Source organism: Symphalangus syndactylus, chromosome 13 (genome assembly GCF_028878055.3).
Source record: "Symphalangus syndactylus isolate Jambi chromosome 13, NHGRI_mSymSyn1-v2.1_pri, whole genome shotgun sequence".
In the NCBI taxonomy this organism is placed as follows: domain Eukaryota; kingdom Metazoa; phylum Chordata; class Mammalia; order Primates; family Hylobatidae; genus Symphalangus; species Symphalangus syndactylus.
Genome location: NC_072435.2, coordinates 33,362,322 through 33,383,932, shown reverse-complemented (window position 1 = coordinate 33,383,932; position 21,611 = coordinate 33,362,322). Strand labels below are relative to the sequence as shown.

Below are 21,611 nucleotides of genomic sequence, written 5' to 3'. Positions count from 1 at the left end.
CATCCCTCCATTGCTCCTTTCCTCCCTCTTCTTATTTCAGAACAGATTCCGGTTTTCTCATAGGTAAAACAGGATAATAACGACTTTGCAAGTTTCGATGAGGATTCCCTGAGATAATGTACACAAAGTGCCTGGTAAAATGCAGGTGCTAAACAAAGTGTACTTGCTGCCACTGTTGTCATCAGCTCTTGCCCATTTCAGCAGTCAGACACTTGCCTGATCATCCCCCATGGCAGAGAAGAAGTCTGGGTTCTCAGGTTTCCAGGATCTACTGCTGCTCTTGGTGGCCGAAGCCACAGCTCCAGAGTCAAAAGGTTGGACACATGACTTGGGCTCAGAGCCTGTGGAAAAAAGAGGGACAAGGTGTCACGGATAAGCTGGGAGTGCTGAGGAAGCCAGGACCTGGATTCTGCATCTGTTGCTGGTCACCCTGGACCTCAGTTTTCTCATTTATAAAATGAGTTGGTGAGGGGCTGGGGAGGATGGCCTCAATGATCTTGAAGCCAACATACGTGTCACCTCTTCCCTATCCCAAGCCTATGGCAGACATTGCTAGTCAATCACGAGGCAATTTCCTGCTTAGCCATTTGCCCCCTCAGGATTCTTCCCAACACACCAGTTCCAGCAGCCATCACCAGGTGATCCAAGTTGGCTTATGTATGAAACCAATTTGTTGTGCCTGCTCTAGGAAAAAGCCCTCAGTTGATCAATGATGCTAATGGTCCCATAGACCAAATGCAAGTACCCAATGCCCACATTGTTTTTCCCTCTCCTCCTCCTCCTCCTCCTTCCTTCTTTTTGTTCCCCCTCCTCCTCCTCCTTCTTCTTCTTCCTCTTCTTCTTCGACAGAGTCTTGCTCTGTTGCCCCCAAGCTGGAGTGCAGGTGGCACGATCTTGGCTCACCACAACCTCTGCCTCCTGAGTTCAAGCCATTCTCCTGCCTCAGTCTCCCGAGTAGCTGGGATTACAGGTGCACACCACTGCACCTGGCTAATGTATTATTAGTAGAGTCGGGGTTTCACCATGTTGGCCAGGCTGATCTTGAACTCCTGACCTCAGGTGATCTGCCTGCCTCAGCCTCCCAAAGTGTTGGGATTATAGGTGTGAGCCAAGGCACCTAGCTTTCTTCTTTTTTTAAAAAATTAAAAACGACTTTTAAAAATAAGCTTATTTTTTCCTCTTTTTTCCGTTATAGGTGAGGTCTCACTATGTTGCCCAGGTTGGTCTCAAACTCAGCTCAAGAGATCCTCCCGGCCGGGTGCGGTGGCTCACGCTTGTAATCCCAGCACTTTGGGAGGCCGAGGCTGGCGGATCATGAGGTCAGGAGATCGAGACCACGGTGAAACCCCGTCTCTACTAAAAATACAAAAAAATTAGCCGGGCGTGGTGGCGGGCGCCTGTAGTCCCAGCTACTCGGAAAGGCTGAGGCAGGAGAATGGCGTGAACCTGGGAGGCGGAGCTTGCAGTGAGCCGAGATTGCGCCACTGCACTCCAGCCTGGGTGACAGAGCCAGACTCTGTCTCAAAAAAAAAAAAAAAAAAGAGATCCTCCCAACTCAGCCTCTTAAAGTGCTAGGATTACAGGTGTGAGCCACTGCGCCCAGCCCTAATGCCCACAATGCCCACATTTGTAGGAGAGTCTGTAATGGTGGAATTGAGGCTGCCTCTTCTTTTGGTGGGGAGTGAGAAGCAGAGAGCAGGGAGTTGGGCCCCTGAGGAGCCACATGTCCCAGGACCCACATGCAGATGGAAATGGATAAGCCAGCCCCAAGATGCTCAGCCCCAAAGCAATGACAAATTCTAATCCATATCCCTTGCCCCCTGAACATTTCATGTAAACGGAATGATAGACTATGTGTTCTCTTGTGACTTGTTGCTTTGACTTTACATATTTTTGAGGTTTGTCTATAATGTGCCACAGGACAGTGCTTCATTTCTTTCTCTTTTTTTTTTTTTTTTTGAGATGGAGTGTTGCTCTGTCACACAGGCTGGAGTGCAATGGTGTGATCTTGGCTCACTGCAACCTCTGCCTCCCAGGCTCAAGCAATTCTCCTGCCGCAGCCTCCCAAGTAGCTGAGATTACAGGTGCCCACCACCACACCCCACTAATTATTGTATTTTTGTTAGTAGAGATGGGGTTTCACCATGTTGGCCAGGCTGAACTCCTGACCTCAGGTGATCTGCCCGCGTTGGCCTCCCAAAGTGTAGGGATTACAGGTGTGAGCCACAGCACCCGGCCAGTGCTTTATTTGTTTTAGGGCTGAATAATATTCAATTGTATGGAGATACCACATTTCGTGTATCCATTGATCTGTTGATGGATGTTTGGGTCATTTTCACCATTTGGCTATTTCGAATCATGCTGCATGAACAATTGTGTACAAGTTTTTGCACGGATGTGTGTTTTCTATTGTCTTGGGTCGTTACCTAGGAAGCGAATTGCTGGAGTACACGCTAATCTATGCTTAACTTTTTGAGGAACCGCTGTTATGCAATCTCTTTTTTGAGACAGAGCCTCGCTCTGTCGCCCAGGCTGGACTGCAGTGGTGCCATCTTGGCTCACTGCAACCTCCGCCTCCCGGATTCGAGCGATTTTCCTGCCTCAGCCTGTCGAGTAGCTGGGATTACACGTGTGCACCACCACACCTGGCTAATTTTTGTATTTTTAGTAGACATGGGGGTCTTGCTATGTTGGCCATGGTCCGGAACTGCTGAGCTCAGGCAATTCCCCCGCCTTGGCCTCCCAAAGTGCTGGGGTTACAGGCATGAGCCATTGCACCTGGCCTAAAACCATTGAATTGTATGCTTTAAATGGGTGAAGTATATGGTAGCTCAATAAAGCTGTTCCTAAAAATTTTTTTGTTGGAGCCTCTTGCAGAGCTTTGGATGGGGCAGGTGCACATGGGGCCTGAAGCTTCAGTTCCATTGCTTCAAGGTAAATTTACCCTCTGATGCCACCTGTATTCACAGATGAATGGCTGGACAGTAACGGGCGATGCCAGGGTTTCCACCATCACTGCTTTCCAGGTTGCCCTCCCAGGCTGGTTGGAGGGACTCTGTTCAGTTGCTGTTGTTAAGCTTTGCATCTGTCCTCTTCCCCACCCAGAAGCCGAAGCAGCATCTATGACTCACAGAAATGAAACAAGCAGGCTGTGAAGGAGGAGGAAATCCAGATGTAGGGGAGGGTCCTGGAGGTTGGTGGGAGCTTGGGAAGGGAAAGGCAAGCCCATTCCTCAGCCAAGTCCCCTCGGGGCTGGAGGAGAGGCTGCAGGGTTGGCTTGCTTCACTGGACAGGGTCCTTGTGGAGGCCTGAGGCCTCCTGTAGTCGACAGGACCTCATGCCCTGTATCTGTGAACCCTGAAAGTCTGGGATCCAAAGATCAAAGGTGGAAGGCCAGGGTTGGCCCGGCCCAGTGGCTCACACCTGTAATCCCAGCACTTTGGGAGGCTGAGGCAGGTGGATCACTTGAGGTGAGGAGTTCGAGACCAGCCTGACCAACATGGTGAAACCCAGTCTCTACTGAAAATACAAATATTAGCTGGGCATGGTGGTGTGTGCTTATAATTCTAGCTACCAGAGAGGCTAACACATGAGAATCTCTTGAGCCAGGGAAGGGGAGGATGCAGTGAACTGAGATTGTGCCACCGCACTCCAGCCTGGACGACAGAGTGGGACTCTGTCTCAAAAAAAAAAAAAAGGAAAAGAGTAAAAAAAGAAAAGAAATTCCAGGGTTGTGTGTTTGTGCATGTTTTTGTTGTTGTTGTTGTTGTTTTATTTTAAGAGAGTCTCACTCTGTCACCCAGGCTGGAGTGGTTCAATCTTGGCTTACTGCAATCTCCACCTCCTGGGTTCAAGCGATTCTCCTGCCTCAGACTTCTGAGTAGCTGGGACCACTGATGTGTACCACCACGTCCAGCTAATTTTTGCATTTTTAGTTGAGATGGGGTTCCACCATGTTGGCTAGGCTAGTCTCGAACTCCTGGTCTCATACGATCCTCCCACCTTGGCCTCCCAAAGTGCTGGGATTTCAGGCATGAGCCACTGTGCCTGGCTGAGTTTTGTTTTTATAGGGAAGCTTCTGACCTAGGAACAGGTTGAGCTTGACCTGATGATGAACTCAACTCTGATCCTAGTTCCCAATGACTGACTCAACTCTGATCCTAGTTTTACAGATTGAACTTCAAATCTTTGTGCCACAGACTGAGCCATGATCCTGGTGTCATATACCGAGACTTAATCCTGATATCACAGACTGAACCTCATCTGGCTGTCATTGGTTGAGCATTCATTCTTGTATCATAGACTGAACCCCCATCCTAGTGTCATAGACTAAGCCTTTATCCTGATGTCATATATTGACCCCTGATCCTAGGGTCATAGGCTAAGCCCTAATCTTGGTGTCATAGTCTTAGCTCTTATCCTGGTATCATAGACTAAGCCCCAATCCTGGTGTCATAGACTGTATCTTGATCTGGCATCATAGACTGAGCCCCAATCCTAGTGTCATAGGCTGTGTCCTAATTCCAATATTTATTATGAACTAAGCCCTAATCCCAGTGTTACAGACTGAGTTCTGCCAATTACCAATCACAATTGCCCCAAACGATTGCCAATCACATTTGTCACTGACCCTCAGCTACCAGTCTCTCCCCTGTAGCCCATCTTCTATCCTGGAGTTGGTGTGTCCTTTTGATATGACCCTCTGATGGTCACTCACCTTCTACTGATCCCCACCCCCATAGACTCCAGTCCCCTTAGAATGACATTCAGAGCCCTCCTCAGCCTGTCCTCTTACCTCCCAGTCACACACATGCACCCCTAACTCACCATTCTCCTGGTATCTCTGTGCTGTTCCTACCACTCTTCCTGCCTGGCAACTGAGGGCTCTGTCTCAGATCCTCTGCAGACAATTTTAGCCACAGGACTTTGGATTGCTCTGCCTAGCTCTTTATAGAAAAGGTTTGCTGATCCATGCTCTAGAGCATGAGGTCTGTGAAGGCAGGGACTATATCTGATCCACTTTTACATCCCCAAGCTCCAAGGGGTAAAATCTTGTATCAATCAATTTCTATATGTCTGGCTTAGTGCTAAGCCCATCATGTACTTTTCATTCTTCTATACTCACAACAACTCTCTGAGTCCTCATTTTATAGAAAGGGAAACTGAGGCTTAGAGAGTTGCACTGACTTTACCAAGGCCGTACCAATCTGGTATGAGGTAGAGCTGGGAGTCAAATTCAGGTATTTCTGAATTCAAAAAAAGAGCTCACAGTCACCAGGCTCTCCTGTGCTGTGTTGGATTGGGCACAGAGTCAGTGCCCATCCATTTGCTGGTGAACGGATAAATGGGTAGATAAATGGATAGATGGTTGGATGGATGGATGGGTGAGTGGATGTTTGAATGGATGGGTGGATGTGCGGAAGGATGGATGGATGGATGAATGAGTGGATAGACGGATGAGTGAATGGTTGGATAGGTAGATGGATGGATAGGTGGATGGATGAATGAGTAGATAATTGGATGTATGAGTGGGTGGGTGGATGGATAGGTAGATGGATGAATGGATGTTTGAATGGATGGATGGTTGGATGGATGGATGAATGGATGGATGGATGAATGGATGTTTGAATGGATGGATGGTTGGATGGATGGAAGAATGGATGGATGAATGGATGAATGGATGGATGAATGGATGAATGGATGAATGGATGGATGAATGGATGGATGGACGGATGGATGGATGGATGGATGGAAGAGTGGATGAATGGGTGGATGGGTGGATGGATGGATGGATGGATGGATGGATGGATGGATGGATGGTTGAAGAGTTGGCTGATTGGCTGGTTGGCTGGATAGATAGTTGGATGGCTGCATGGTTGCAGGGATGAATGGGTAGATAGTTGGATGGATAGGTTATATGGCAGTGTCCAGAGACAATGATGCATTACACTCAGGAGATGGCATTCTGAGGGGGTGAGGAAGGAGATGTAGAAGGAAGAGGGACAGAATTGTGCCAGAAAAGCCACACAGGAAGGAAACCAAGATAAGCAAGGTACAGACTGCACTCACCAGACATGCACCAATAGATTGAGGAATGAATGAAAAAACATGAGCAGAATGGGTAATGGGGGCAGTTGATGGGGAAGGGGCACTGGGACCCTTCGCTGAAAGTCTCAGCTCTCCTCTCCCAAGCCTTACTTGCCTCCCCAAGTCCAATCCCACCTTTTCCCAGGAAATTCCTATTAGGTGTCCAGATAGCCAATTACAGAGTTTAAGAGTGTGACAAAAAGGCCATTCTTCCCCGCTTTCCAAGGCTAGTGACAGGAGACACGCTGTTAGGAAGTCACTCTCCCAGGGGAGCTAAGCCAGAGGAGACATGAGGCCTCAGGGAAAGGGGCTCTGCTGGGGATGCACCCTGCTCCCCACCCCCATGCTCCTCTCCAGGGAGCTGTCCATCAGCCTGGATTCAGTCCCAAGCAGCCTCCTCCACTATCAGCCCCCGCATCATCAGCCATAAAAGGGTTTAAGAGTCACTGTCACTTCCCACAGCTCACTCCCCCACCTGCTAACATATAAATCCCAGCCTCAACTGCCTGGGCAGGGAGACAGGATGAGCAGAGCAGCCACAAGAGGGGCAGAACTTCTTAGGGACCTGAGTCACAGGCGGACACTTTGGTGATCCATGGCAGATACACTGATTCTTCAGGATCGCCATCCACCGTTGGATCTAAAAACCCTCCCCAGGCACTCCAGCTGCCCACATTGGCAGCTTTGTTCATCAGTCAGAACACATCAAAGTGGCCTCAGACAGAATCAGCTTCAAATCCCGGTTCCTCCAGCATATATTGCTGTGTGACCTTGAGCAAGTCACTCAACCTCTCTGAGCTCAACTTCATGAGAGCTTAACAGCCACCAACAACTTCTATCCTGATGATTTTTTTTTTTTTTTTTTTTTTTTTTGAGACGGAGTCTCGCCCTGTCACCCAGGCTGGAGTGCAGTGGCGCAATCTCGGCTCACTGCAAGCTCCGCCTCCCGGGTTCACGCCATTCTCCTGCCTCAGCCTCTCCGAGTAGCTGGGACTACAGGCGCCCGCCACCACGCCCGGCTAATTTTTTGTATTTTTAGTAGAGACGGGGTTTCACCGTGGTCTCGATCTCCTGACCTCGTGATCCGCCCGCCTCGGCCTCCCAAAGTGCTGGGATTACAAGCGTGAGCCACCGCGCCCGGCTCCTGATGATTACTCTTCTATTGCATCTCAGTTCCCAGGCCATCCTCTCTCCCTCTAACCCCAGCCCCTGGGTCCCCTGACACTCCCACCTGCTCCCTGACCCCGGCGCAGTGCCTGGTATGCAATGAGCCTTCAAGGAGGGTCAGTGGAATGAATGAGCTAATGAATCTTCACATTGGCCCCCTTTTTCATGAAAACTCACTGTTACCTTGAACAAGTACGTGGCTCATGCAGATAATGGTGGCCGTGACTAACAAGTCATGCAGGCTGAGCCATGTGGCTGGCCTGACCAAGAGGGGCTCATATGGGCAGTGGGGAACAGGGGACAAGAAAACCCATGAGGCAATGAGTGCATGACCAGCTCTTATTATATTGTCTGGCAGTGTCCTCTCATGCCCTGCGTACCGGGACATCACCTGGTTATCTTCAAGGGCTACACTCTTGAGCATTAAGAAGTGTCTCTTTGATGGCTGGGTGCGCTGGCTCACGCCTATAATCCTAGCACTTTGGGAGGCCGAGGCAGGTGGATCACCTGCGGTCAGGAGTTCGAGACCAGCTTGCTCAATATGGTGAAACCCCGTCTCTACTAAAAATACAAAAATTAGCTGGGTGTGGTGGCGGGCACCTGTAATTCCAGCTACCTGAAAGGCTGAGGCAGGAGAATCAACTGAACCCGGGAGGCAGAGTTTGCAGTAGTGAGCCGAGATCGTGCCACTGCACTCTAGCCTCGGCGACCGAGTGAGACTCGGTCTCAAAAAAAAAAAAAAAAGAAGTGTCTCTCTTTGCAACAACAATTCACTCAGGCCTTTGATGATATAATAAAGGCTGTTATCAGTCCCCAAAGAGGTCACCTGAGGCCTGGGGACCCTGGGGGTTGAGAGAGAGGGCATCAGCCAATGTGTGTGTGTATGTGTGTTGGAAGGAGGTGTGTACCCCAGAGCCTCTAATCCCCCCGTTTTTGTTTCTGCCCTGAGCCTCCTGTCCTGTGGCTGGGCCAGAAACCAGCAGCATCTGGGACCCTGAGGAAATCGCTGGGCTGCCCCTAAGGAGTTCAGCGGCTGAGTTAAGAAGGCGGACTTTCTTTCTGCAAATTTCCCGCCTGAGACAAATTCCTGGCCAAGTCTTGGGAGACACTTCTTCTGAAACAAGAGGGACCCCACAAGTCTGTGATAATTCCAGGGGGCCCTGGAGAATCAGGGGTCATGGAATCCAGGGCCGATGCCAGCACAGTCTGTACCGCAGCCAAGAAAAAGCTCGAAGGGGGATGGCGGGCAGGCTGTCCTGGGATCCCCGCCTGGGTGGATGGCTCCGGCTGGTCACTGCCAGCTGCTTACCTCTCTTGAAGGCCCACCGCTTCAGCCACAGCTTGGAGAAGGCCGGCCAGGAGTGGTTGAGCACCGAGTCAGCCATGGGGGCCATGCGTGCGTGTGAGAGCTCGAGTGTGAGCTGGGCTGGGGATCCCTGCCAGGATGGGGCTGCCAGTAAGAGGGGTGGAGACTGCCTCCAAGGTCTGCCAGATGCATCAGCTGATAGAAGCCTGGGGCTTCAGCAGGGGGGCTGGGGTTTCCAGCTCAGGGGCCCAGGGACCCCTGGTTTGAGGGGAAGCCAAGCCCTTTAGCACCCTCTGTCCCTTAAACCCAGTCTTACAGGCCTCTTACCCTGGCTGAACAAGACAATCTTAGGGAAACACAAGTACAAACTGGGTCCCACGGGGAGCCTGGGTGTGCATGGATGTCTGAGTGTTTGTGTGTGTGTGCATGCCATCGTCTTGGTGGGTTTGATGATGCATTTACATGTCGTGTAGAGAGCACGTGTTTTTGGGTTTGTGATTCTGTGTTTCAGGGTTAGTTCTGAATATTAACTTGTCAATGTGGGGGTGTATTTGGTTATCTAGATAGTTTAAAAAGTGTCTCTGTGATTCTCTCTATGTGTATGTGCGTGTGTGAGAATTGCCCATTGGTATCTGTGTCTTGGGGAGATCTGTTTCTAGTATCTGTGAGGTGGTTTGGTGTCTGCCTGGGTTTCTGTGTTTCTACATATTTGTGTCTTCATCTGTTTCTGTTTTTTGTTTGTTTATTTGTCTTGAGATGGGGTCTTGTTCTGTCACCCAGGCTGGAGTGCAATGGCGTGGTCACAGCTCACTGCAGCCTCCAACTCCTAGTCTCAAGGGATCCTCCGGCCTCAGCCTCCTGAGTAGCTAGGACTACAGGTGTGTGCCACCACACTGGCTAAGTTTTGTATTTTTTGTAGAGCTGGGGTCTCACTATGTTGCCCAGGCTGGTCTCAAAACTCCCGGGCACAAGCGATCCTCCTGCCGTGGGCTCCCAAAGTGCTGGGATTGCAGGCATTGAGTCACATCACCTTTCTCTCTGTACCCAAGTGTGGGGTATGGTGTGTGTGTGTCAAGGAGTGCTCATCCGTGCAGGTGCTGCCCCCTCGTGGTGGAAGCTCCTTTATCAGCATCTTCACTCCTTGTGTCTGAAAAATCCCTGCATCAAATCCCAGCTCCTCCAGCACGTACTTGCTGTGTGACTCCCTCCTTCAGTCCCCGAATTCTTTACATTACTTCCCAGTCCCAAATCACCCCGAGCCCCAAATCAGCCTCCCAAAGTGCTGGGATAACAGGCATGAGCCACCACGCCCGGCTTGTTATTTTTTAACTTCTATTTTTGAGACAGGATCTCACTCTGTTACCCAGGCTGGAGTAGTGTGATCTATAGCTCACCGCAGCCTTGAACCCTTTGGCTCAAGCAATCCTCTTGCCTCAGACTCCTGAGTAGCTGGGAATATACGTGCATGCTATCACACTTGGCTATTTTTTTACTTTTTTCTTTTTTGTAGGGATGGGGTCTTCTACGTTGCCTAGGCTGGTCTCAAACTCTGAGCTTCAAGTGACCCTCCTGACTCAGCCTTCCAAAGTTTTGGGATACAGGCGTGAGCCACGGCACCCAGCCAAATCTCACTTTAAAAATACAACAGGGATATCTATTTCTTTCTTTTTTTTTTTTTTATTTTTTTTTAGACAGAGTCTTGCTCTGTCACCCAGACTGGGGTGCAGTGGCTGAACTCAGCTCACTGCAACCTCCAACCTCCACCTGCTAGATTCAAGCGATTCTCCTGCCTTAGCATCCTGAGTAGCTGGGATCACAGGCATGCACCACCACGCCTGGCTAATTTTTGTGTTTTTCGTAGAGGCAGGCTTTCACCATGTTGGCCAGACTGGTCTTGAACTCCTAACCTCAGGTGATCCTCCTGCCTTGGCCTCCCAAAGTGCTGGGATTACAGGTGTGAGCCACCACACCTGGCTAAGTCTCACTTTAAAAAATACAACAGGGATATCTTTTTTTCTTTTTCTTTTCTTTTTTTTTTTTTTTCTGTCACCCAGGCTGAAGTGCGGTGGCACGATCTCGGCTCACTGCAACCTCTGCCTCCTGGGTTCAAGTGATTTTCCTGCCTCAGCCTCTCGAGTACCTGGGATTACAGGCGCCTGCCACCACACCTGGCTAATTGTTTATATTCTTAGTAGAGATGGGGCTTCACCATATTGGCCAGGCTGGTCTCGAACTCCTGACCTCACGTGATCCAACCGCCTCGGCCTCCCAAAGTGCTGAGATTACAGGCGTGAGCCACTGCACCCAGCTGGAGTATCTATTTCTAATGATGGCAGCCTAGCTTATTGCAGATTTATCCTCCCACCAAGAACAAATAGAAAAGCTGGACAAAATTGGAAGAGTAAAAAACCACCCTTGCTTGGAAGGCATTGGCAGTCAGAGTTGGAAGAATCACGGCCCTGGAAAGAAAGGAAACCTAGGGGCTGGGTGCAGTGGCTTACACCTGTAATCCCAGCACTTTGGGAGGCCAAGGCGGGTGGATCATGAGGTCAGGAGTTCAAGACCAGCCTGGCCAAGATGGTGAAACCCCGTGTCTATTAAAACTACAAAAGTTAGCCAGGCGCGGCTGGGCGCGGTGGCTCACACCTGTAATCCCAGCACTTTGGGAGGCCGAGGCGGACAAATCACCGGAGGTCAGGAATTCAAGACCAGCATGGCCAACGTGGTGAAACCTCATCTCTACTAAAAATACAAAATTAGCCAGGCATGGTGGTGGGTGCCTGTAATCCCAGCTATTCAGGAGGCTGAGGCAGGAGAATCGCTTGAACCCAGGAGGCAAGGAGTTGTGATGAGCCAAGATCATGCCACTGCACTCCAGCTTGGATGACAGAGCGAGACTCCGTCTCAAAAAAAAAGAAAAAAAAAAAAAAAGGCCATGCGCGGTGCCTGACGCCTGTAATCCCAGCACTTTGGGAGGCCGAGGCAGGCGGATCACGAGATCAGGAGATCAAGACCATCTTGGCTAACACTGTGAAACCCCGTTTCTACTAAAAATACAAAAAATTAGCCAGACATGGTGGCGGGCACCTGTAGTCCCAGCTACTCAGGAGGCTGAGGCAGGAGAATGGTGTGAACCTGGGAGGCAGAGCTTGCAGTGAGCCAAGATTGCACCACTGCACTCCAGCCTGGGTGACAGAGTGAGACTCCGTCACAAAAAAAAAAAAAAAAAAGGAAACCTAGGAAAGTGAGGATACAATGCAATGCTTTTCTCTCACAAACAAGTTGTTGATTTGAACACAGTTCTTGAGTGAATGGGAGGCAGACCAGAAAAAGCCTGAGAAGCTGAATGTAGCTCTTAGCAATCTTATGTTGGGGAAATAAACATTCGAATTCAGGGCCCACAAAGAGGAGGTGATTGAGACCCCTAAAAGAATACACCCTAGGAGCAAGGAGGGACCAGACATAGACTAGCCCTCACCAAGAGCAAAATCCATCTTCAAGTCAGCGTAGGTCATAATTAGATTAAAGTGATCTTTCCTTTCTCTAACTGCCTGCCCAAAGCAAAAGTAAACCCTCTATGGAGGAGAATGACACCATAAAGAGACACAAATGATCCCTATAGTTTTTCACAAACAAGGCCTGGCGTTTAATCAAAGACTACCAGGCACACTAGAAGACAGAACCTCATGACCAAAAAACAAGAAGAAAAACAGACAATAGCAACGGCCCTAAAGGAGACAAAGATGCTAGAATTAAAAATACAACAGGCCAGGTGCAGTGGCTTACACCTGTAATCCCAGCACTTTGGGAGACCAAGGCAGGTGGATCACCTGAGGTCAGGAATTCAAGACCAGCCTAGGTAACATGGTGAAACCCTGTCTCTACTAAAACTACTAAAATTAGCCACGTGTGGTGGTATGCACTTATAATCCCAGCTACTCAGGAGGCTGAGGCAGGAGAACTGCTTGAACCCAGGAGATGGAGGTTACAGTGAGCTGAGACTGTGCCACTGCACTCCAGCCTGGGCAACTGTCTCAAAAAAAAGAGAGAGAGAGACAGAAAGAAAATACAGTAGCACATGACACAGGGATGGGTGGATGGGATCCTTAAGAATTCCACTCTAGCTGGGCACAGTGGCTCATGCCTGTAATCCCAGCACTTTGGGAGGCTGAGGTGGGCGGATCATGAGGTCAGGAGATCAAGACCATCCTGGCTAACATGGTGAAACCCTGTCACTATTAAAAATACAAAAAATTAGCTGGTCATGGTGGCGGGCGCCTGTAGTCCCAGCTACTCGGGAGGCTGAGGCAGGAGAATGGCATGAACCCGGGAGGTGGAGCTTGCAGTGAGCCGAGATTGTGCCACTGCACTCCAGCCTGGGTGACAGAATGAGACTCTGTCTCAAAACAAACAAAACAAAACAAAACAAAACAAAAAAAAAAGAAGTCCACTCTAGCAGACTTGCTTACAAATTGAGATCCACCATGGGTATGGCCCAGAGCATTTCAGAAGATGGTGGGACTGCTCAGGAAGGAAGGCTTGGGGACCAGGTCAGAGTATGAAGGCATAGGTGAGGCTGACAATGTTTTCTGATCTATTACATGCCAGACACTGCACTAAGATCTCACAGACCAAATTTCATAACAGGCTGAGTGAGGTGGCTCATGCCTGTAATCCCAGCACTTTGGGAGGCCAAGACAGGCAGATCACCTGAGGTCAGGAGTTCAAGACCAGCCTAACCAATACGGTGAAACCCTGTCTCTACTAAAAATACAAAAATTGGCCGGGCGCGGTGGCTCACGCTTGTAATCCCAGCACTTTGGGAGGCCGAGGCGGGCGGATCACAAGGTCAGGAGATCGAGACCACGGTGAAACCCCGTATCTACTAAAAAAAAAAATACAAAAAATTAGCCGGGCGCGGTGGCGGGCGCCTGTAGTCCCAGCTACTCGGAGAGGCTGAGGCAGGAGAATGGCGTGAACCCGGGACGCGGAGCTTGCAGTGAGCCGAGATTGCGCCACTGCACTCCAGCCTGGGCGAAAGAGCAAGACTCCGTCTCAAAAAAAAAAATAAAAAAAATAAAAATACAAAAATTAGCTGGGCATGGAGGCGTGTGCCTGTAATCCCAGCTACTTGGGAGGCTGAGGCAGGAGAATTGCTTAAACCCGAGACACGGAGGTTGCAGTGAGCCGAGATTGCACCAATGCACTCCAGCCTGGGTGATAGAGCAAGATTCTGTCTCCAACACACAAATGTACACACACACACACATACACACACACACACCCTAAAAACTCATAACAGCCTTTTAACAGATGAGCAAACAAAAGCTCAGAGCAGTTAAGTCATTTTCCCAAGGCCACATAGAGGCCAGGGAACTGGGATTTGAACACCCAGCTGTCCAACACAGTCACCATGTCATCTACAACAGTATTGAGCATCAGCATATGCCCATCCCTTTGTCATGGGCTAGGGGATGGCCAGGGAAGCATGGGAGACAGCCCAGACCAGAAGCACTGACGTGTTTGCAGTTGGCATCTACTGGTTCTTCCAGGCATTGTGAAAAGGCTGCCTCTACCAGGAAGCCCTCCCAGAGTGACTCCCAGTCACAGCAAGGGAGTTGAAATGTGGCTGATTATGAGGGCAACCCTTTCCTGACCTCCTTTGGTTGTCAGGTTTTTTTCTCAGAGCTGCAGGTGACCTGGCCTTGGAGCATCAGCCCCCAGTGTCACTTACCAGCTCCATCCTCTCTGGCCCCAGCCATCCACTCTAGCTAGATTCACTCCCTCCTGGTTCTGGGGCCACCTTCCTAGACCTCAGGGTGCCTGAAGCCCGCGCTGCAGCACTGGGGGCTGGCAGGAAACAACAGGCTGGGTGTGCCCAGCAGAAACCACAGCCTTCCTCCCCCACCCCTCTCGGTCCCAGGCAGGCGGTGGTGCAGGAGGCTCCCTAAGAAGGGGCCATGAGAGGAGACAGGGGATGTCTCCCAAGGGGGAGAACCCCCACCTGGAGGAAGGCTGCCTGGGTGGAGGGATGTGCTCTCTGGATGATTTCAGATCAGGACAAGACCCTTCTCAGGGCTGGTTCTCAGCCATCAGCCTTAAGTGTGAGTTTGTTTTGACAGTGGATTCAGAACCTGCATCAGGGAGGTTCTTGGGGGGCCCGGAATCTGCAGTTTAAGATGTAAAGGGCACCTGAGCCTTTGCTACAGCTCCCCCATTCATTCTCTGTCTCCTGTCTCCTCGCAGGAGGGCCTTGGCTGCAAGGAACTCTATCCTCCTTTCTTTGCTTTTCTTTTCTTTTGTTTGAGACCTAGAGGCTCACTTCAACCTCCACCTCCCGGGTTCAAGCCATTCTCCTGCCTCAGCCTCCCGAGTAGCTGAGATTACAGCCACCTGCCACCACGCCTGGCTAATTTTTGTATTTTTAGTAGAGTCAGGTTTCACCATGTTGGCCGGGCTGGTCTCCAACTCTTGACCTCAAGTGATCCGCCCTCCTCAGCCTCCCAAAGTGCTAGGATTACAGGTATGAGCCACCGCGCCCGGCCTCCACCCTCCTTTCTTACCTAGCAGCCCCTCACGGACCCCCATCCCCTGGGGTGTGACCTCTTATGACCACAGATCTCTGCACAATGAACGCAAGGGTCAAACAGCTTCTCCCACCCACTCAGGCAGCAAGTTGACTGCAAGGGGGAGAGGGACAGTGATGTCTGTCTGCTCGCTGTCCCCCTAGACTTCCCAGACCCCACTGCCACTCTGTCCCGATGGCTCCATCTCTCTCCACTTCCCAGGATAAGTACTTACTAGATGGAGCTCAGTTCTTCGACCTGCAGGCACCTAGCCTGGCTAACAGCTCCTGCAGCCCCCATGATCTACGGCGAGGGTTTCGAGCTGGCCCAAGGGAGCCGCTGGCTGGGTACAGCCTGGAATAACCACAGAATGACCCAACAGCACCTCGACTTCCTCTTTCTCAACTGCTTGCCTGCATGCTTGCCACTCTGCTCCCAGCTGCAGGCCAATCTGGGGCCTAGGAAGAGCACAGAGGATGGGGGTTCTAGAGGCAGAGAGCCCTGATCCCACCCCTCAGCCCTGTGCATGCAGGTGTCTTGAGGAGGAGGGGTGGGAAGCTGAGGGGAGGCCCAGCATCCTCAACCCCCACCCCAGCAGCTTCCTGTGGAACCAACTGCTGAAGAGGAACAGGGTGTAGGGGCCTCACCCAGGCACATGCGTGTATAGACAGCAACATATAGGGACATGCAAGTCATGTGTATCTGTAGAGACTCAGGCACCCAGACAAACACCAGCATGGTGGGTACACACAGAGAGACAGAAACACACACGGTTACATTGTTACATGGGTACCTGGAAGCTGGCAGAACAACATGGTGTACTGGTAACGTTTAACAACCGCCTCTCTGATTTGTAGCCATTGCCAATTCTCCTGGTGTAAATACCCCCAGCATGGCCGATTTCACCTACCAATGTGATGTCACCGAGTGTGGAGTTGATAGGAAATGCTCAGATTTGGCTTTTTTTTTTTTTTTTTAAAACAACAACAACAAAAACCTCTTTATTTTATTTTTGGAGATAGGGTCTCATTCTGTCATCCAGTCTGGAGTGCAGTGGAAAAATCATAGCTCACTGCAGCCTCAATCTCTTGGGCTCAAGTGATCCTTCTGCTTCAGCCTCCTGAGTAGTTGGGATTACAGGCACATGCCGCCATGCCTGGCTAAGTTTTTTGTTTATAGATAATTTATGTATAATTTATATATACTTTATATATAATTATATACGGATTATATATAGACATATATAATTTATACGTAATTTTTTGTATATAATTTTTCTTTTGAGACAGGCTCGCACTCTGTCATCCAGGCTGGAGTGCAGTGGGGGTGATTTTGGTTCATTGCAACCCCCATCCCCTGGGCTCAAGTCATCCTCTCACCTCCACCTCCTGAGTAGCTGGGACCACAGGCACACATCACCACGCCTGGCTATTTTTCTTTTTTTTTTTTTTTGGTTTGTATTTTTAGTAGAGACGGGGTCTCACCATATTGCCCAGGCTGGTCTCGAACTCCTGGGCTCAAGCAGTCCACCCGCCTTGGCCTCCCAAACTGCTGGGATTAGAGGCATGAGCCACTGCGCCCAGCCTAAGTTAATTTTTTTTTTTTTTTGTAGAGACAGGGATTTTACTGTGTTTCCCAGGCTGGTCTTGAACTCGTGGGCTCAAGCAATCCTCCCACCTTGGCCTCCCAAAGTGCTGGGATTACAGGCATGAGCCATGGTGCCCCACAAAACTTGGCTCTTGAGTTGGCTTCATCCTGTCACCGGAGTGGGTACTCTACAAAAAATTTAAAAATTAGCCAGATTTGGTGGTGCCTGCCTGCAGTCCCAGCTGCTCCGGAGGCTGAGGCGGGGAGGATCACTTGAGCCCAGGTGTTCGAAGCTGCAGTGAGCTATAATTGTGCCACCGTACTCCAGCCTGGGTGACAGAATGAAATCCCATTTTTTTTTAAAGAAGGTCAGAATGGCAAATTTTATGTTATGCCTATTTTACCACATTTAAAGTAATCACTTCAACATTATTTTTGTTGCATTTTCCATAATCTGTGCTTTTTTTCCTTTTCCTTTTTTTCTTTTTTTTGAGATGGAGTCTCGCTCTGTTGCCCAGGGTGGAGTGCAGTGGTGCAACCTCAGCTCACTGCAACCTCTGCCTCCTGGGTTCAAGTGATTCTCCTGCCTCAGCCTCCCAGGTAGCTGGGATTACAGGTCACCACCACCACACCAGGCTAATTTTTGTATTTTTAGTAGAGACAGGGTTTCACTATGTTGGCCAGGCTGGTCTCGAACTCCTGACCTCAGAGGATTCACCAACCTTGGCCTCCGGAAGTGCTGGGGTTACAGGTGTGAGCCACCACACCTGGCCTCATAATCTATGCTTTTGATGTTGCTTTTGTCTACGGAACCTGTTTGGTAGAAATATTATATAATGGTTTGCTGCCGCCCATCTCTTTCTGACTCACTGTTCAGTGGCATCACTTGAAATTGGCTGTGGTGAGAGTATTTACACCATGAGAACTGGCAATGCTATAATCGGTGCTCTCCACTGGAGAGGTTCAACATTTACCAGCATACTACTGTACAGTGGTGCACACAGATGGTCTTGGGATACTGCACAATCACACCTCACACATGGTCACACATAGGTACAGGGACTCACAGAGGCAGGTACAAGTGTGCACAACTACATGTAGGAGCCACCCCACACACAGAGGACACGAGCCACATACACGTGCACAACAGAGCACAACAGCCCTGCACGACAGGGCTGCAGGCTCCTGGAAACACGAAGCTCAAGGACACACCCAGAGGACACACAAGGAGATGCAAACACAGACACGTGTGCTCACGGGCACAACTTCACACAGGGACATGCAGTGTCATGTGGACATGCAGAACGGGCATGCAAACACACACACAACAAACACCCCTGACATGCATGTGGGCTCACAATCACAGTCACACAGAACACACACACACACACACACACACACGAGCAGATGCTGCTGGCCAGGCACAGTGGCTCACACCTGTAATCCCAGCACTCTGGGAGGCCAAGGTGGGTGGATCACTTGAGGTCACACAGATCAAACACACACACACACACACACACACACACGAGCAGATGCTGCTGGCCAGGCACGGTGGCTCACACCTGTAATCCCAGCACTCTGGGAGGCCGAGGCGGGTGGATCACTTGAGGTCACACAGATCAAACACACACACACACACACACACACACGAGCAGATGCTGCTGGCCAGGCACGGTGGCTCACACCTGTAATCCCAGCACTCTGGGAGGCCGAGGCGGGTGGATCACTTGAGGTCACACAGATCAAACACACACACACACACACACACACACACACGAGCAGATGCTGCTGGCCAGGCACGGTGGCTCACACCTGTAATCCCAGCACTCTGGGAGGCCAAGGCGGGTGGATCACCTGAGGTCGGGAGTTCGAGTCCAGCCTAGCCAACATGGTGAAAACCCATTTCTACTAAAAATATAAAAATTACTAAAAATATAAAAATTATGTCTGTAATCCCAGCTACTTGGGAGGCTGAGGCAGGAGAATGGCTTGAACCCGGGAGGCGGAGGTTGCGGTGAGCCAAGATCATGCCACTGCACTCCAGCCTGGGCGACAGAGTGAGATTCCATCTTAAACAACAAACAAAAAGAAAACAGCAACCACAACAAAAAGCGGCAGATGCTGGCCACCTCCGAGAACACCTCTGGAGACACTGACTTGCACACTGGTTGCCACGGGACCCCTCAAAATCACAAACGCACAGACCCGGAAAGCCCTCACCACAAACACTCACTGACCCATAGCTTCATGCTTGTCCCCGGGGACCATCCACAGAATCACACCAACAAGACACACACAGGACACAAGGAGACACAGATATACACAGATCTGCACATACCCATTCTGCAACCAGTTGATTATTTCTTTCAGGCAACACGCATTTATCAAGCACCTACTGTATGCCAGGCACTGTGGCAGGTGTGGGATCACGGTGAACAAGACAGACACAAATCCCCACCCTGTAGGAGCTCCAGCTGGCGGAGGCAAACCGTGAATCAGGAAACACACCTAGGAGATAAATTCAGGTGCTGTGAATTGCCGCAACAGGAAGTAAACAGAGAGATGCGATAGAGTGGGTGGGGGAGGTTGATGCTTTAGCTGGGAAGGCCATTTGAGCTGAGATCTGTAAGCTCAGAAGAAGTCAGGCATATAAATCAATGTCTAGCTGGGCGCGGTGGCTCACGCCTGTAATCCCAGCACTTTGGGAGGCCGAGGCGGGCGGATCACGTGAGGTCAGGAGTTTGAGACCAGCCTGGCCAACATGGGGAAACCCCATCTCTTCTAAAAATACAAAAATTAGCCAGGTGTGGTGGCATCTGTCTGTAATCCCAGCTACTAGGGAGGCTGAGGCAGAAGAATCACTTGAACCCGGGAGGCGGAGGCTGCAGTGAGCCGAGATCACACCACTCTACTCCAACCTGGGTGATAGAGTGAGACCTGGTCTCAAGAAAAAAAAAAAAAAAAAAAAATCTAGGGGAAAGTTATTCTGGGTGGTAGAAACTGCCCGGGTAAAGGCTTGGAGGCAAGACTGAGCTTGGGGTGTTTGAGGAACAGGAGGAAGCAGGCGTGGCTGGAGCCAGGCAGAGGAGGACTGTCATAGGACCCAAAGTGCTGGGATTACAAATGTGAGCCACCGCACCTGCCCTTTTCTCCCACTTTTGATAGAGACATAGCAAAGCGAAATATTTCTGTGCTGTAGAAATATTCTGTGCTGTTTGGAAGTGCCGTCCGCACTTCCTGTCCATGCTTCCCCACTCTCTGAACCCTGGCCTCTGTCCCCACTGTCCCCTGGACACCTAATATTGGCCTTAAGGCCGAATGCAGAGGCCACCCCTCGGCTGTGCACACTTGGCTCCCTTCCTTCCCCTCCACCACCCCGTCCAGCCCGTGGGGAGGGCCGCCACCTGCTCTACCCTTTACTGCTTGCGTTGGTGGGAAAAGACACATAACATTTACCCTTTTACTTTTTTTTTTTTTTTTGAGACGGAGTCTTGCTCTGCTGCCCAGGCTGGAGTGCAGTGGCACGATCTCGGCTCACTGCAACCCCCGCCTCCCAGGTTCAAGCAATTCTCCTGCCTCAGCCTCCTGAGTAGCTGGGATTACAGGCACCTGCCACGACACCTGGCTAATGTTTTGTATTTTTAGTAGAGACGGGGTTTCATCCTATTGGCCAGGCTGGTCTCGAACTCCTGACCTCAAGAGATCTGTCCACTTCAGCCTCTCAAAGTGCTGGGATTACAGGCGTGAGCCACCGTGCCTGGCCTTAATCATTTTTTTAATTTAAAAAAATGATTTAAAAAATGTGTATACACTTAAGGAGCATAAAGGCAACTTTGTTACATGGACAGATTGGGCAGCAGGAAGCCTGGGCTTTAGTGTAACCATCACCCAAGTAATGTACATTGTAACCATTAAGTCATTTCTCATCCCTTACCCCCTCCCGCCCTTCCTCCTTTACCCGTTCTGAGTCTCCACTGTCCAAAATTCCACACTATGACCCCGCATACACATTATTTAATTCCCACTTATAAGTGAGAACATGTGGTATTTGGCTTTCTATTTCTGAACTGTTTCACTTAAGATGATAACAGCCTACAGTTCCATTCCTATTGCTGCAAAAGACATGATTTAATTCTATATTTTAACCCTTTGTGTTTTTTTTGTTTGTTTTTGAGACAGGGTCTTTGTCACCCGGACTGGAGTGCAGTGGTGCTATCACAACTCACTGCAGCCTCAATGTCCCAGGCTCAAACAATCCTCCTGCCTCAGCCTCCCGAGTAGCTGGGACTACAGCTGTGCGCCACCATGCCTGGGTAATTTTTAATTTTTTTTGTACAAAAGGGGTCTCATTATGTTGCCCAGGCTGGTCTTAAACTTCCAGACTCAAGCAATCCTCCCACCTCAGCCTCCCAAAGTGTTGGGATTACAGGCATTAGCCACTGCCCCCAGCCCATTTTAACCTTTTTTTTTTTTCTTTTTGAGACAGAGCTCTTGTTGCTCAGGCTGGGGTGCAATGGCGCGATCTCTGCTCACTGCAACCTCCACCTCCTGGGTTCAAGCGATTCTCCTGCCTCAGCCTCTCAAGTGGCTGGAATTACAGGCACCTGCCACCATGCCCAGCTAATTTTGTATTTTTAGTAGAGATGGGGTTTCACCATGTTGGCCAGGCTGGTCTCAAACTTCTGACATCAGGTGATCCACCCACCTCGGCCTCCCAAAGTGCTGGGATTACAGGCGTGAGCCACTGCCCCTGGCCCATTTTAACCATTTTCAAGTGCACAGTTCAGTGGCATTAAATGCATTCACATTGTTGTGCAATCATCTCCAGCACTTTCTCATCTCCCCAAACTGAAACTCTGTCCCCATGAAACCCTCGCTCCCCATCTCCCTCCCCAGCC

The 21,611-nt window shown here is 50.2% G+C and overlaps 1 protein-coding gene across 2 annotated transcripts in view; it reads right to left on the bottom strand.

Moving 5' to 3' along the window:
- Positions 1-19,271, bottom strand: part of ARHGEF18 (Rho/Rac guanine nucleotide exchange factor 18) — a 129,180-nt gene extending 109,909 nt beyond the window's left edge. Inside the window, exons 1-2 of one of the 2 annotated variants that reach the window (XM_055240191.2) lie at positions 19,052-19,271; positions 217-341 (exon numbers count right to left, since the gene is read on the bottom strand). In XM_055240191.2, coding sequence (XP_055096166.1) covers positions 217-341; positions 19,052-19,055 — 129 coding nt within the window. In that variant the 5' untranslated portion in view covers positions 19,056-19,271. The remainder of the gene's footprint in view (positions 1-216; positions 342-19,051) is intronic. The other variant, XM_055240190.2, reaches the window with a different exon arrangement.
- Positions 19,272-21,611: the final 2,340 nt, after the last annotated feature.